We start from the raw sequence: 17981 nt of genomic DNA, 5'->3' as shown, positions 1-17981 counted from the left end.
AAAGTTAGAGGTGCTGATAGACAGATTTTGTTACCATTGGCCCCTTGTTTCCAGTCTTTCTGCTAAGCTAAGCGAACTAACTGTTGGCTTTAGCTTCATATTAACTTAAAAACATGAGACCTCTGGTATTAATCTTGCCCAACTCTCTTAAGAAAGGGAATAACTGGATTTCCCAAAATGTCAGAGTATTTCTTTAACACCTCTGGTAAAACTACTGACACATCTGTCAACTTTAGAGCCTGATCATCATAAGGAAATGGGACAGTCGGGGTGAAAAACATCACAGCAGCAAAGTGTTTTGATGGTAAATGTTGACACCAGTTTTAGTTTATTTTCTCTAACCTGCCACTTTATTCTTGACTCTTAATTGCACTATTTTTAATTTTGTTTCCGCTCCTCTGATATCCATTACTGTGTCATAAGTCATCTCCTAACCACTGTCATCTGTCTGCTGTGACTCTTCTGACTTCATGCTCCACTGTGACTCTACTGAATCTGCATTTGCACCATAGCAGCACTCACCCAGGTTCTCTCCGCCCCATACATCCATCATCATGTCGTACTTTCCCAGCTGCTCAAAGTATTCCTTATCCATGACAAATAGACCTCCTGCTATCATTGGAGTCCTGCAGGGACAGAGAGAGAGACAGCAGGGGCAGGAGGATAGAGTGCCGAAAAGAGTGAGATTAGTAGTTGGTGGGAACTGGCAAACAAAGTGTTTCAGTCGTGTATAATTACTTAGGTGGATGTGTGAGTGGTTTTGTCTCAGAGAGAGACTGTCTTACTTTATGGGGGCAATTGGGTTGCCTTGTCTGGCTCGTCTCTGATCCAGAGTCATGTAATCCCATTTAAACACCAAATTCCAGTCAAAACCTATCGACATAAACACACACACAGAGGATGACAGAACAACATCATTACGGACGTTGGTAGGGATTAATCAGCAGTCTGGTTATATAATTAGATTTGGCAGGTTGATAATAGTTGACTGGGTACAGCTGCAGCTGAGTTCATGTGTCTGTGATGTATTCATGTGTCAGCAGAGAGTCCAGTCCATAAACCTGACAATGTATGTAGTTCTGTCCCAATACTAGAAAGTATAGGATGGGATAGTATAAAATACAATTTTATACAAACAAGGAATAATACTGGACGCGTAAACTGATTTCATGCATTTCATCCACTAACTCCTGAGGGAAATATCTGGCTCTTTAGCTGCTAAATGCTCCACTCTGCTCACCAGCTAGTTTCTAACTGTGTCAGTCTGTTTTCTGGGGCTGAGCAGGTAGCACACACAGTGTTTTTTTTACAGCCGCCTGCTGTGGCTGAAAACAACGCCATGAGAGGAGTGAGACTGAACCAAAACAAAACAAATGTTGCGGCCATAAAAACCCAAACAATGAGGTGAAACAGACTGAACCTCTATGAAGAGCTGAGGTAGGCTGCAGAGTCAGGTGATAATTCTCTGTGGGTTCATCACTACAAGTGACTTCTTTATGCGACATGTAGTCATTTGATCCATTGGTAATATAAAAATATTGATTATGGCGGTGAGTAAAATAAAAGTAAAATGTGGCTGACACGCACATGAGAGCCTTCAAGATCATAGCAGACCCACTGCAACCTCTATGGACTGAATATTTACTTTTGTCTTCAGGGCAAAGGTATAACATGCCCAGGATGTGACTAAAAGAAGCATCACATCCTTTGTCTAATGCAGCATTCAGCTACTTAGCAAGCTCCGATCACATGGTCTGAATTTGGTAGCTTCCTGAACATGAACATGCACTTGATGTCTTTTACGAATTTCCTAAAAAAATTCCCCTTTTGTATAATGTTTCTTTTGATGCTTTTGTTTTCTGTTGTATTATTTGGTTGCTGATGTTCTGTTATTCTCATTGTGCATAACAAATCCCCTTCGGGGCAATAAAGGTTTCATTCATTCATCCACTCAATATCAACTCAGGGATTAAATGGGCTGTCTCACCACTGTCCACAAGTAGTTTGATTTTTTTTCCAGCTTTGAGTATCTCTTCCTTTTCAGCTATGCACTGCATTATGGAAGAACAGTGTCCATCAACGCCACACTCAACACACAAGCAACTGTATTGTGAACACTAACATACTGACATAACTGAATGCACCAAAAGGGTCATTTTGGTACTTTTAAACCTGGGCCCTATTTTAATAACCTGACACGCAAAATGGTTTGTTACACAGAACCATTTGGGAAGCCATTCTTAGAAAATGTTTGGAAAAGGGTACACACTTGAAAAAAAAAAAAAAAAAACACTTGGCAGTGATAAAACGAATCATCTGTCTATCTCATCCGACACTAACTTCAACCAATCACATCAAATGACAAAGCCGGACGGGAGTTTTAGACCAGTTTTAAAATGTAAAAAAAAGAACACAAAAAACCCTGCAAAATGTCTCCATACTGCTCGTGTGGTGTAAGCTGCGACATTAAAACTTGACCCAAAAAGACACCATTTACACCATGTTTTTAGCCAGGGGTGAGTAGATATTGAGTGAAATTTCATTTTTGGGCGAACTATCACTTTAACTGTTCATGAAATAGAGCGCTAGATGCCAAAACAACAGCTGTTAATGCTGCTAGAACACAGCAGCATTGACATTAAAACTGCTAAGAAACCTCTAAAAATGTCACCAACACACAGGACATCAAATGCGTGTTCATGTACCTCTCTACTTGTGTACTGTACCTCCTTTCAGATCGGCCGAGGCTCCTACGTATTGGAAGTTGTCCATGTTGATAACATCAATGATTGGAGAAACTACTCTGGTTTTGTCCTGAGAGGGAAGGACAGAGACAAAATAATTAATTAGGACTTTTTTTTGGGCTCCAGACAAACTCAGAATGGGAATAACAGGAAATCTGGCTCATTAATAAATATCCACTACAAGTCCTGTCAAATAAAAAATAAGCAAAGCTACAGATGACACCGAGAAGCAAATATTTTCCTAAACATCATGATTCATATGTTTAGTTTATCTTTTATATTTGGTTTATCACTGTGTTTATAAAGCTGTGTCTACTCCACAACAAATCAAAGCCTGAGCAGAAACCCACAGAGCCACATCACACAGCAGTTTACAGAAAGGATTGCTCAAATGGCCTCAACGACAATAACAGAATCAAGCTTCCAGGTACTGAGTGAGCTTGTTTATTTTGGGTTGAGACATTTCAATATGACACAAAAGGGTTTAACCCACACACATCGCATTTTTTTCTTCTTTCTTTTGTTGCATTGAGTGATTTATTATTCAGACGTGCAACTACAGCAAATAAAAGCAAAGTCAATTGCTCCAATAGCAAAATGTTTTGGATATGGCATCGAGAACGACAAAACACCAAGTTTGGGAGGATCAAACGCAGAATCGGACCATTTCCATTCGTATCAGATGAATATTTAAAAATCGACCTCCATTTTACACACTGTCCTACTTCACACTGAGATCAAGTTTCAACTCAAGTCATCAAAATAAAAGACTTCACTTTAAATATCACCACACTGATTATGTCTAACACAGTTCAGATTATGTTTATTTTGTTTAAGGATTATTCTTTTAAAGCTCCCTGTGGTTAGAAAAAAAAGAAACATAAACCTGTGAGAAGCCTGTTTTTTAAAACCAAGTACACTTGATGTACACTATCTCTCACCAGTGTTTCTCAAACTCAGGGTCAGGACCCAAAATTGGTAACTTGCCCGTTTTTATTGGGTCAAAAATACATACCGAATTTCCTGAAGTAATAATTCAGTACTACTACAATACTACAATACTAGTAGTACTGGTAGTAGTAAGCATTTAACAAGGCTGTGTAATAACAAGCACTAACAAAAAAGTTAAATCTGCTTTGTGGAACAAAAAAGCAGCAAACTTAAACAACTCAATCCAGCCATGATGGGAAATGTGGGCCGCCGCTACAATATTTTAGTACAACGGCTTGTTTCAGTCCACTCCTGTTAGTCCTGTTAGTTACTGCATTACGCTGTGAATACAAACTCACACTTCCTGCATCTCTTTCAAAGTAAAAGTAAAAGTTTGATTAGTCATATACACATTTTAAATTTGTGGTTTGTTGTGTTCTTTATCAGTTTAGAAATGTAGATGTGTCATTTCATGACATGCTGTATTTTTTTTGTTTAGGTTACAGTGAGGCTAAATTTCTCTTTTGGGTCTTGAGATATTAAAAAAAAAAAACTTGGGAACACTTGACTCTCATGCTCGTAATAAAAGTCTTAATCTACTGAAGTACTGGTATATAGAATTTAACTTTTACATCACATTTGAATTCTAATACAAACATTTTTTTAACCATGTCAGATCAAAAAACAAAATTTCTATAGCTGTAGAACTGTGATTTCATATTGAAAGAGTCCAAACATGTTAGTCCAGACATGTTATTGAAGCCATGTCATGTGCTTCTTGTTTTTCACATGACTGTTAACAAGACAATGACTGACTAACAGCTGCAGGGGAGCGGCTTTGTAGCTGACCTCTGACCTCTAAGTGAAAGAGAGAAAGAGAAAACAAATGCCACTACAGATATGAGCCACTACAATTTTGAGCTCTGTAACAGAGCACATTTTAAAAACACCGACATACAGTCTCAAGGATCTTCATACAGTGAAGCATTTCCACTGTGTTACTGGCTTTTCTGTTAAAACACAGTTAAGATGGAAGTATAACTTTATTCAACTCTAAAGTGCACAAACCCTGCTGACAGAGAGAGAGTAGACCAAAAAACTGTATTAAAACTGCATTGATTGCAACAAATTAACAGACAGGCAGTTTATGGAGAAAGAAGGAAGTCAAATGTAGACTTCCAGTAAGACCAGACACAAAAATCTCTCCTAACATCACAACACAAAAATGTCTTTTGTCCTTTCATGGTTTTTCTGGTTGGGCTTGTTCATCTTTCACTATCTTTGTATGCTCTGTGAGTGTATGTGTGTGTGTGTGTGTGTGTGTGTGTGTGTGTGTGTGTAGGTGTGTAGGTGTGCATGTATATGTACGTACCTCAGCCACTCTCTCCAGTAGCGGCTCCAACCAGTGGTCATTACATTCACAGTGAGAGTCCAAGAAGGTGAGGACTGGTGCCGTAGCAGCGTCTGCACCACGAACCCTCGAACGCATCAGTCCTGAAGAAAACATCAGTTACAAAACAGGAAATTCAAACACACACTTCTGCAACTAAACACATTCAACCCCCTTAAAACTAACATGGGAAAATAATGGCTTTGGGATATGAAACTTTCTTCTCTTCCTGTTCTAATCACCTTCTCTGCGGTCGTTTCTCAACACGCGCACTTTTTCAATCTTCCCCAGCAGCGCTCCATCCTCCGCTGAAACACACACACACACACAAAGCAGGTGTAAAGATGACACATACATCACATTTAACACACTGATCTGATTAGGTTTGTTTGTGTGAAATACTGACGATTATCACTGTAGTCGTCAACCAGAATGATCTCTTTGACCAAGTGCGGAGGACTTTTCTTCAGGACACTAAACAGAGAGACAGAGGGAGGCGATCTTTAGAGATATATAAGGTATTTACAAAAAAGAATTTCAGCCAACTAATTTAAAGTGGAAAATCACATACATCATTAACCTACCTGACCACAGTCCGCAGCAGAGCAGAGCGAGCTTCGTTGTGGAAGGTGATGACGACGCTGGAGGCCGGCAGGTCTGACTTCCATTGTTTATGTCTGCAGCTACACACACAAGAAACCACAAAAATTAGGACTAAAGAAGACAGAAAAAATACAAAATGAAAAAAAGATAAACGCCTACAAATAAATAAAATTGTACACACGTACAAATGCACACAAACACTCCACGCACAGCCGAACATGTGAACAAAGCTGCAAGCTGGAACTGCTCCCTGAACACATTCTGAATACATAAATACAATAAATAGGATTCAGCACACACACTCATACACATGAAGATGCAGACACACACACACACTGAGTAATGCTCTGCTGAAGCTGGGATTGACAGTGGGTTTTACACACTGCAGGGCAAAACTCTCCCGAGATGGTGTATATGTGTGTGTGTGTCCAACAGAGACAAATCCTCACCCCGACTTAAGAGTGACAAACATGGGTGATGGTACACGACATTAGACGAGAAGCCAAAGAGAAGATAAGGAGGAAAAAATGGGGCATTCATCACTGTGGGATGCCTTCCTTCCCACATTAACATACAACCAATCTGTTCAGCCCTCTTGTGACACCCTGTAGACACTCACTTGATATATTCACTCAAATATAAATGCAACACTTTTGTTTTCGTTCCCATTTTTTATGAATTGAAGCAAAAGACCTTCTGTGCACACAAAAGGTTTATTTCTTCTAAATTCTGTTGACAAATTCATTAAAATCCGTGTTAGTGTGCACTTTTCCAAGATACACTCAGACAGAAGGCATCCAAAAAGGTTCGTTCTGAAGGACTGAGGTTTTCATCCAAAGAACCCTTTGCGGAGGAAACAGTTCTTGAAATACAAAGAGGCCTCTGGGTGGGTTCTCGTTAGCATCCTTAGAGGTGGAAACATTCTGAACAGAACCCTGGAGATGGTTGTTAAATTCCTTGAAGAATTCTTTTGTCAATATTTATTTCTACTATAATATAAAAGGGTTCTCAAAAGATCCCCCTGGGTGGGTTCTAGATAAAACCCTTGGACTATAAAAGGATTCTTGGGTTCAAGGTAGAACCCTGTGACAGGGTCCCAAGTACAACCTTGATAAAAGGTTCTACAAGGAACCAAACAAGGTTTTCCTATGGGGATGGGCTAGTTAGGACTTTTTATTTTATTTCCACCTGACATGTGTGCCATATGGAGAAGCTGGTTTAACAGCAGCAGTTTGATCTTAAAAGAGACATTTATTAGAAACTGAGTGATGGCTGTTTCACATCAGGCTACAGATACCAAATTGTTTTCCAAGGAGGGCAAAGTCATGACACTGCCTCTGATTAACCAACCACAAAGGCAACAAGTACCAATCAGAGGCAGAGTAGGGTCATGACTTTGCCCTCTGGGGAAAAAACTTCATGCATTTTAACAAATTTGTTAGCAAAATCTAGAAGAAACAAACCCTTTGTGTGCACAGAAAAAGTCTTTTTTTTTTTTTTACTTAAACTCAGGCAAAGTGGGAGCAAAAACAAAAGTTTTACATTTATATTTTAGTTGAGTGTCTATAACATGAACAGATGTGTGTGGGGGTAGAGAAACAATCCAAAATCCTGTTTCAAGAACTGAACCTTCACCTAGAAGACTATTGCCAACAGAGGGAGGTTTCTTTAGCACTTTATGCTTTAACACGTACCAGATGTACAGTATGCACTGTCTGAAATGTACAGTACATACTGAAGGCACAGTATACACTGTCATTGAGCTGTCTGTGTGTATGATGATACGAGTGGTCCTTTTGTCCCTGAACTACATCTGTCAGAGCAGAAGTGGCTTTAAAAGCCTGGAAACAGTCGATATGGAGCTACTTCAATCATCAATTGACCTGGACATTTCTTGTACTGCTAAAAATACTAATTAGCGTGTGTGTGTATGTGTGTGTGTTATAAGTTCTTTTGATCTTGTGCTGAAAGCTCTGATGAAGCGGTTCCGGCTGCTACATGCTGTGCAAATGACACATCACTTGCAGATCAATAGGAGACACATTGCTGCTCTTTTAGTGGGCTAATGGCTCGGGCTGTCTGAGTCAGGTCAATATATCAGTGAGTCCAGACCACTGCCTTCATGAATCACACATTATGCTAGCTTCCTTTTTGTGCACATCTTTAACCTTCTTTTTTTTTCCATCTGTGTGACACCATGTTGTGTTGAATTATGGGAAGCATATGTGGAGATGGATATGTAAAGATGTTGCAATATCTGTCAATGCAAACAATGTCTGTTGCTTTTCCTCCCTCTGAGTTTTGACCAAAGCCGGTGTAAAGTGTATGGAAATAGATGGACAGACACGACCTTGACCCCTTGTGCGTGACTCTGTGGTACCCATCTGTTGCGTCCTGCTCCTGGATCTGTGTGGACTCATCTTTAATTGGATTCTGTTTGGCTGGAACATCATTACTGTCACATAAACAAATGTTTGTGTCTTGAGAAGATATAATTTGATGTATACTGGTGCTGTGTGTAGAACAACCCTTAATGCTTATAACCAATGTGATACTGAACTATACCACTTTTTTCTGTGTGCCTGTTCTCAAAATCAATAAAAACAAAAGCTAAAAATAAGTTATTCTCATCATAAACCACTCTCACTTTTTTCCTCATTCCAAGATTCACCAAAACCTCTTAACTGGAAAAAGCTGTTGTAAATTGTTAACATTCCTGGTTATGAGATTTGCCCACAAACAGAGCAGTCAGCCTTAAATGGCAGTTTTGGAGGACACTGATTATGCTAATGATCAAATCTCATGAACAGGTGGTATTCATCAGGCTGAAACCAGCAAAGAGTAAAAAAGAGATAGATTGTAGATTTTGGTGTCATATTTAAACTCCAAATTCATTTTGATTATGAAATTAAGATTTCAGATGAAATATATCACTTTTCCACCGATGAAAAAAAGAAGATGGTGGGGATGGAAGGATATAATTTGATACGATCCATTAGCCTGAACCATCATGGAAATGCTCAACTAAACTTTGAGCAACATGTTGTGGAGAGAGACGTGTCACATCACCTGACCAGCAGCTAAAACGCAAATGACACCTGTTAACAGTGCTGTTATAATATCAGCTGTGTTATTTATACAATTTATTTAAAGCTACTACAGGGAATATTCATATTTTGTTGATTTTGGAGGTCTCTGTGGACAAAAATACTATTTTTTCTACTTTAAAAGCAAAATATAATGTTACAAATAAAATTATCAAAATAAAAATCTCCTCCTGCTTCTTTTTAACTGGCTGACATACAATTCACTATAATGTTGCCACAGAGGCTTATTTCTTCTGATGAGAATCTGACCTGGTGGTTGGCATTAGGAATAACTGTATAGCCGGTCTTCTTGCTGATGGTCTCTTTTTCTTAGGAAGCTCATATAGAGGCATCAGTATTAAAATGAGACAGTTTTATAACCAGTTTAAAACTCCTTGGAGCAGCTTTAAAGGTCATTTTGAATGTTTGAATTGTGCGGACCTATCAGAAATCTTGCTAAAAGTTCTCTGTGTGAAAAAGTTTAAATAAAAAGAAGCAGCAGTATTGCACTGTATATTTCTTCTTTCACTGGAGTAGAATATTTGTTTCGCAGACTGAGCATCACGCTTTTTAGATGGCTAACTAAAGTAACATGTATCTGTAAAAATGTATTTAACAGCTCAGTTGTTTAAAAGAGGAAAAAAAATGATGGTATTGGATTGGTATTGGTATCAGCAGATACCCAAGGCTGTGGTATCTGGTATGTCTGGTATCAGACATGTAAAAGTGGTATTGAGCCACCCCTACACATATATTTAATTCAAATGAATGAGAAAATTCTGAATGCCAGAAAACTGTCAAATTCTCTAAATCACTCATATGTTCCACTTAAGAACCAATTTGGCTGTATGAGTGGTTCCTGCATGGGGCTCATTGTGTTGCATAGATTATAAAAGCGAGTTCAGCATCACTTCAAAAATGTTAACAAATCTATTAAAATGTAGAAACTAAGAACAGCAATGAAAGTGCTGCTAATCCTCCTGCTGAAACACTCAAGTGATTATTTATTTGACAGAAAGCCAAAAAGGAACGATGTTAAAAAAAAAAAACTAATGAAGATGAAAACTTAAAAATACCCTTAAGAGGAAACCTTCCTTTTCTCCATAATGTTCTTGTCTCTCTCAGAGCAGGTTGAGGCTCAGCCAGGAAACAAAAGCAAACTACAGTGAGGGTGTCTTCCTCTCACTCAGGGTATGAAAATAAATACCTCTCTGTTCTTTGAAGAACAGGTTCAGGGTATTTTAGAGCGTTCTTGTTGGCTCAACAGGTGAAACCACAATCTCTCACTTGGAAACCCGTAAAACAGACACTACTGTGCACCATAGGAGTTAAATACACGCAGACCAGACTTCACACTCTGACTTCCACAACAAATTCAGCCACTTTCCACAAAGAGTTCCTGATAGGATGGGATAGAGGTGGGGATAAATTTTGAGGCCATATATTAAAAAAACAAGTATTGTTCAAACATTTACATCTTTTAAGGTCAGTATAAACTGTTTAAATACTGAAATACTGATAGGCTTTAGTGTTGAAACATTTGCCCAAAATGAACTTTACTTCACTTTCAACTTTTAAATGTTTTATAAAAGAAAACATTGCAGATTGACAAGAAAAAAGGTGTGAGACAAGACTCATTCTGTGCTCAGTGAAACTCCAGGGAGCTTTAAAGCTAAACAGTTTTAACCTAGATTTGACCAAGACTGAGATAGCATCAAGGAATAAAATTGGCAGGTTGTTTTTTTTTGTGTGCGTATGAGCGATATCCTGCATGATAATTAGGGAGGCAACAAGAAAATTTGGCAGCCAAAAGAGTCAAGCTTACTAAAACATATTATGCAAATAAAAGGGATCCAACAGATATTGTGCCATGATTTATTTTTGTCTCCTCATCCATTTAACAAGGAGAACAATCGACAGCTATTAGCAGAGGTCTGTGTTATGAATTGAGCAGACAGTGAACAGTGCGTGCCTGCTGCTACTTCCTGCTTTCATCTGATATACAACAATAGAGGGAGTTTCCAAGAGATCTTATCCTGTCTCATACCAATTAGTCAAATAGACAGCCAGCAAAGGACAGCATGTACGCACACAATCATTGCATTTACACAAGCAACCGTAAAGGTTAACAGAGACAGGAGTGTGGTTCAGTCATATCACCTGTTGTGTGTGTCCACGTGTTAAAGGATGGTTAGGATTGTTTAATGTGGGGTCATATGATACCCCCAGTTTGGAGAAGCAAAGAGGGGTACCAGCACGGAAGTTAAGCAATGGACAGCTGTGTACAAGGTTAGCAACAAAAGGTATTTTAGCTGCCTAGAAAAGTTGATATTAGTTTAAGGTTATGCTATATTTAGAATATTTTCAATGCTTTACCATCAGACAGGCTTTGCAGCAGGAAAATGCTTTCTCCAAACCAACCAAACTCCATGAGCAAAATTAGTAATTTTACCTCTCAGAACACTGGAGTTGCTGGTACACCGCTGCCTCAATCTGTTAGTTGGTTCATTTTTCTGTATGACTTCAAACTAATCCTTTTAAAACAGAAATCACACAATAACACAAACTAACAGACCAGCATCTTCCGTGTTCTGCGAGGTGAAATTACTGATTTCGCCTATGGAGTTTGGTTGCTTTGAAGAGAGTGATATTTGGCTTATTTAAGAGTGGTTTCCTGTGAGAAAAAGCTGTCTGACAACGAAGTAAAATGGTGAAAACACTTTAAATATAGCGTACACTTAAATTATTGTTTGTATTGTCTATTGTATTGGGGTTTTTTTTATGTGGACCTTTTTTTTAAGTGGCTTAAATATGTTTTGTTGCTGGCCCTGTCCATAGCAGTACACTGCTTAACTTCCATGCTGGTACTCCTGCTGCTTCTCCAAACTGGGAGCATGTCGACCACCATCTACTGCAGGTACATACACCGACAATTCATAAGTACCTTGTAACCCCACATTAAATTATCCAAACTATCCCTTTAATGATTTTCTGTAGGGATACATACTGGTCATGTCTTGTATCAGGCACGGCTCTGTCCATACGGAGTTTGTCACTCTCCACCTGATTGAACTTGTTCCTGGCATATGGATCCTGACCCGGTCGCACCACCGTGGCTCCAACATACAGATCCTGGTCAAATTCCTGCCAGCGGACTTTACCTGGACAAACAAACAAATGTATTAAGAACACAGCCAATATGTGGTTTGAATGTCAATCAAATTTATCAAACGAATTAACAATTTATGACTCTACTTTTCAATTCACATACATTTTCATCACTTCCATTATTTATTCCTAAACAATTTCATGTCTCATTTTATTTCAGTTTTTTCTTGTTACTCCTGCCACTTTCCTTAAATGATAAAAAGCATTTTTGTATCATGAATGATGAATGTGAGATGTGGAAAATAACGAAACATGGCTCTGTTCTCATCATATTACAAATGTTTTAATCAAATTGGCTTTGAAAACAATCAAATCACTTGATAATTTATCACTCCATTTTTCATTTCACATCCATTTTTACCCCTCTAACTTTCACTTCATGTGCATTTTCATCACCTCCATTTTTATCATGTTAACAGGATTGATTTAGACATCATGTGGATGTCTCGATAAAGAGCAAATATGGCGTAAAAAAGTGTATTTTTATTTTCTTCTCGATGTTTCAACTTTCAGTTAAACACTAAACCACGAGAGAACAAATTGTATGTCCAGGTTTTAATTAGAAACAGATTCTTAATGCAACTCTCTGGTGAAATAAACACAGCACATCCAAAAATAAAAGCCGCCACCAAAGACGAAATTTAAAACCGTCACAAAAGGCTGAAAATATGTCTCAGGAATGAATGGGATTATTCATCAGTGGGAATATGAAATGTAGGCAGCAGTCTGGCTGATGCAAGAATCCTTCACGGCTGACGGGAAGGAAACCTCGCTGCGTCAAGCTACTGCTTGACAAGGCAGCAACATGGCACTGAGGAAAGCTGACATGAGATTTATGCTGCTCATATGAGAAACTGTGCAGAACAGCTTTCAAACAACAAACAAAGACGAGACTACTTGAGCAAAGCTAGAAAACACAAAAGACCATTTATTATGCACGGCACCGAGTGAGAAAAAAACAATAATTTCTGAATTTAGTAATTTACTGCAGCCTGAAATAATATAAATTTAGAAAACATAATATTAAACATTATCAACCCTCCACACAGTCAGAGCACGCTGTGTCTGTCCGACCAGATTAGTGAGATCATTGCTCGCTAAACAGAGAAAGTTGTCATGTTTAATTTCACAGTTTATCACTGACTACTGAGACACAGACACACACGAATAATAATGCAACTAATTAGCCGGGTGCAGCTGCTATGCTAATGACTTGTGTTAAGCATATGGCAGCGTGAGATTACACTATCTCTCAGTATGGATGAGTGTGTGCATGACAGACAGTCAAACAGACAGACAGACAGACAGAGAGAAACTGAGCCTGACGAGGAGGAAGGAGCCAGCGAGTATGTGGGAGCTAGAGTGTGTGTGTGTGTGTGTGTGTGTGTGTGTGTGTGTGTGTGTGTGTGTGTGTGTGTGTGTGTCTCTACCCTGACAGCATGTGAAAGTGTCTGGCATGCTAATTAGCTAAAGCTCACAATGATCTGCCTGCGACTGTATAACGGCGCCTCGGAGACACTGCTGCATGTGTCAGAGTCTGTGATGTCCTTGCTGATATCTCTGTTTAGTGGCAGCCAGTAATTAATGTCGTGCAATTAATGTTTCTCACTTTTCCAGTCTTTAGCTCAGACTTTCTTCATCTTACAGCCTTTCTTTCAATCCTCCTGTTTTCTTTGCATGATGAAGTCGCTCAAAGCAAATATAAAGGGAGAGTTTGAAGTGGGGTTGTGTGAGGTACTTGTTGGTGGTCTGTATATTACCTACAGTAGATGGCAGTTGGCATCCTCTCAGTTTGGAGAAGCAGAGGGGAGCACCAGCACAGAAGCTAAACAATGTACTGCTGTGTACAGGGTGAGCAACAACACTAACTTTAACCACTTAAGAAAAGATCCACCTAAAAACAAACAAACAAACAAAAGCTTTTCTGATGAGAAACCACCAATATATAAGCCAAATGTTGCTCTTTCAAAACTTAGTAAACTCCATAGGCGGAATCAGTAATTTTATATGGTGTAACACGTAAGTTGTTGTTCAACTGCTGCTTTGTTCTCTTAGTTTGTTTGTGTTGTTGTGGATCTTTGTTGTTTCAAAAAGGGTAGCTTGGATTCTCTGAAGTCTCACAATAACACAAACAAACTAGGAGCTCCAGGAAGCACGAGCCCAGCAGCTCCTGTGTTCTGTGAGGTAAAATGACTGATTTTGCCTATGAAGTTTGGTTGGTTTGGAGACCGATATTCGGCTTATATAACAGTGGTTCCTCATCAGAAAAGGCTCCATGCTGGTATTCCTCTCTACTTTTCCAAACTCAGGTTGTGCCGACCGTCATCTATTGTAGGTAATACACTGACTATTGATAAGAACTTCAAGTAATTCCATTTCAAATAATCCAAACTATCCCTTTAACTGTCAACTTTCTCGCTGGGATTTACTAATTTTTCAATACTGTCTCACTTCAGCAGGCACACCGAGCTGGTGGTTTGGTGCTTCTGGGTCTTTGCTGGTGAACCGTCTGTTAGCTCTAGCAGTTTTAAGTCTCCCTTGGCGTCTCGTCACTGAGCGGTTTCCACCCACAGCTACAGCTAACTAGTTGCTTTTGTTTGATGCAATATTTTCTGGAAATCCCTCAACATTGTTGTAGTTCCAACTGATGGTAACTGGCAGGCAGGACTCGCACTTAGAACTGTTCCCTCGATCTGTATTCAACCATGAATCCTCCACCTACCAGCTCAGAGAACGCCGACGCACAATGCACATGCACACACACACACACACACACACACACAAGTCTCAGTTGAACTGAGATCACATCCTCTCACACGGTTCTTATTATTTCAGCAAAAATATTTGTTGCCCTCTTAAATGCTCAAGTGAAAAAACACAACGAAGATGACATACATTACCTGACTTAAACTTAGAAGTCTCCAGTAACAAAGAATAAGTAAGTGAGTAAGATTAAGATTAAGTGTTCTTAGAACACTTTATCAAAGTGATTAACGTAAACTCTGCTGAACATATGTGATGCACTATGTAATTTTCGCATTATTGAGGTCTGTGTGGTCTGGTGGCTGGGATTTTGTGATGTGGTTTGTCCTATAGGAATGACTGAATCGCCATCATTTAGACATTTGATCACATAGATGTATGAGTTGAGAGCTGTATTTTTTGCTCAGCATTATTGTGTGCTTTGCACTTGCAACAACAGCCAATAGTGATGTCATGGGATCCGTGAGTACACTTCAATATCACTGCAGCAAAGTCAGAAGTTAAACCACTGGAGGTCAGCAAAAACAACAATTCCAGAGAGTGCAGTTATGATTTAGATGGATGCATTTCAATTGTGGGACTTTAACGCATAAATCAATGTCCATTAAAATCAAGCCCTTGTCAAAAGATTTCACATTATGCTGATTATGCCTATCACCACCAGGTAAACTTCTCTGTATTTTGCAGTACACTGGAGTTTTGCGTCTGAGGTGACATTCCTGTACTGTACACACTGGTAGTGACGCATTTTAAGTCATCCAGCACTGACTGTTCTGCCAGAGCAGAAGTAGGGAGCAACTGTAGCAATGAAGCAGCTACAGCAACAGAGCCACAGTTTGTGTAATTTCTCTCACTGCCAAAAGGGGTAGACACAAACTCTGCAGGCTTAACTATAATACACACAAAATAATCTTAATACAGCAAGAGCTGAAGTGATTAGTCAATTAATCAGTAATCAGTAAGTATTTTAATTAATTCATTAATCTTTCAATCTTACATTCTCTGTGGCCGATTTCCCAAATGTGAGGATGTACACTAAATATTTCTGTTGTTGGGCTTTGGACCATTGGTTGGACAAAAAAAGCTATTTAAAAATGTCATCTTGGGCTTTTAAGGTCTGGTAACCTCTGACAGAAGTGCTTGTCATATGGCTGAATAGCTTCATGTCTCCTCCCTCTCTCTGTGATGGCTGGATCTGCACTTTACTTTTGAACGTAGCCATTCAGCACAAATGCGTGGTTGGACAACATTTCTTACAAGCAGGTTCTGACTGAAGATATCCCCACCCATGGGAAAACTGACATTCTGACATTTTATAGAGCAAATATTTATTGGCTAATCATAAAAACAGCATACTAATTTATTGATTAAAAAAAAAAACACAACACAACAGACCTCAAAAAACAAAACAGTTTTCTCTGATATCACGGAGTTAGTTGGTTTTGTTGCCAACACAAGACTCAAATATGTAGCTTCAGTCACTGAGTAACAGGTGGTCATATATAAGGGTTGCTTCCATCCTTTAATTGTGACCATAATTTTCAAACTTCATTCACTGAAGAAGACTGTGAGATCCAGTTGATTGCTCTGGAAAAAGCCAGTAAGTGGCCCTTGAGTTTAACTGTTTACATCAGTTTTTCTAAGGTCAGAAGGTTAAGGGGATTGGTCAGGATGTTTGTGTTTACCTGAGATGTCAATATCATTCATTATTCAGGTGAAAATGTGTCTGATTCTACAGGATCGAACATGTTTACTCACCTTTCCCTGAATAATTAAAAAAAACCAACAAACTTAAGAAAAAAAGTTCAAAAAAGAAAACACTCAAACAAAACTGTCACTCAAATATTTCTTGTAATAAGATTTACTTTAAGCATTTAAATACCAGAAACACAATCTTATTTTTCCTGCATGACTTTTAACACTTGTTTTCACCTTTCTTTATATTTTCTTGTACTGTGTTTACTGTCATGCGCCAATATAACAACGAAAATTCCCTGCATGTGAAAACCTGATTCCTGTGATTCCTGTGAAAGAGCATTCAAACACTTCAGAACAACCTGAGCTCTTACTCCTTCACTCCCCTTCCTTTTCTTTCATGACTTTATCATCCATCTTTTATTAAATTTTACCCTCCCAGTCTCCTTCTTCTCTCAAATCTCCCCTTCTCCTCTCTCCTTTTCACGACTTCTTCTTGTGTGTCTGCGTGTGTGTTGTGGGTGATGTTGCGATACGCTACCGTGGTCGTAAACGTGTAAAGTCACCCTGAAGCTGAAATGCCCCCACTTCAACATTCAAATTGGATTCCATTTCCAGTGCTGGATCAGATAAGAGAGTGTGTGTTCAGCTTTCGCAGGTCACGGGCTTGTGAAGGAGGGGCGGCTGCTTTGAGTTGGGCTGAGGATGAGAGCTGCATGGGAAATCGCTGCTCAGATACTCCTTCTGCTGTGTCTTCTCTGCTCCGCTCCACACCGTCCAACTCTGAGACAATGTTTCTCAAAGTCTGGGTGGAGATGCATAGCTGGGTTTTGCGGCAGGATTAAAATGGATCCCTGAATTATTTTGGTTAAATTTGCAGCTACAGTATTTGAAGATTGTGTCACACTGCAGACTGTATTGAATTGTATTCTCTTTGTCTGTGGTCATTTAAACATGGTAAGGTTAAGAAGGCTGAGGAAGTTCATGTTCTGCTGGTAATAAAACTCAAACTATGCCACTGTGTTACCACATTTCTAAACAGCTTTGGTTGTGGGAACATGATGTGGAATACTTTCTGGATACATGACTGTGGTGTAAAGTGACTGCCATGCACACACATGTTTTACAGCTGTGATGGATTTGTCCTGTCTTTAGCACAATCACAACCACTAACAAAGAGATCATGAGGGAGATCATGGTCACATATCTTAGCTTTTATTAGTAAACAAGACTTATTTGATGGCTTTTGTTTGTTTGTTTCCCCAAAAACTGTGCGAGGCAAATAGTCCAATAGTTTAATAACTACATTTCTCAACACAAAACTGCAGGGAATTTAGCAATTTCACCATCTACAGTCCATAATATCATCAAAAGATTCAGAGAATCCAGGGAAATCCCAGCACGTAAGGGGCAAGGCTGAAACCCAACATTGGATGCCCGTGACCGTTGACCCCTCAGGCGGCACTGCATTAAAAATTGTCATGAATGTAAAAAGGATACTACACAGCCTCAGAAACACTTGGGAAGGCCGCTGCAGTAAACACAGTTTGTCGCTGCAGCTACAAATACAAGTTAAGACTTGACCATGCAAAGGGAAAGCCA

The 17981-nt window shown here is 39.1% G+C and overlaps 1 protein-coding gene across 2 annotated transcripts in view; it reads right to left on the bottom strand.

The window, feature by feature from the left end:
* galnt2 (UDP-N-acetyl-alpha-D-galactosamine:polypeptide N-acetylgalactosaminyltransferase 2) overlaps positions 1–17981 on the bottom strand; it is a 77271-nt gene that overhangs the window by 12243 nt on the left and 47047 nt on the right. For both annotated transcript variants that reach the window (XM_084719059.1, XM_084719067.1), the window contains exons 3-10: positions 11761–11914; positions 5649–5747; positions 5471–5538; positions 5307–5372; positions 5047–5168; positions 2727–2814; positions 786–873; positions 523–626 (exon numbers count right to left, since the gene is read on the bottom strand). In XM_084719059.1, the coding sequence (XP_084575185.1) occupies positions 523–626; positions 786–873; positions 2727–2814; positions 5047–5168; positions 5307–5372; positions 5471–5538; positions 5649–5747; positions 11761–11914 (789 nt within the window). The remainder of the gene's footprint in view (positions 1–522; positions 627–785; positions 874–2726; positions 2815–5046; positions 5169–5306; positions 5373–5470; positions 5539–5648; positions 5748–11760; positions 11915–17981) is intronic.

This window comes from Lutjanus erythropterus, chromosome 1 (assembly GCF_056507025.1).
Source record: "Lutjanus erythropterus isolate fLutEry1 chromosome 1, fLutEry1.hap2, whole genome shotgun sequence".
In the NCBI taxonomy this organism is placed as follows: Eukaryota; Metazoa; Chordata; class Actinopteri; order Lutjaniformes; family Lutjanidae; genus Lutjanus; species Lutjanus erythropterus.
Note: the sequence above shows the minus strand (reverse complement) of the source record. Positions and strands in the feature narration are given on the sequence as shown.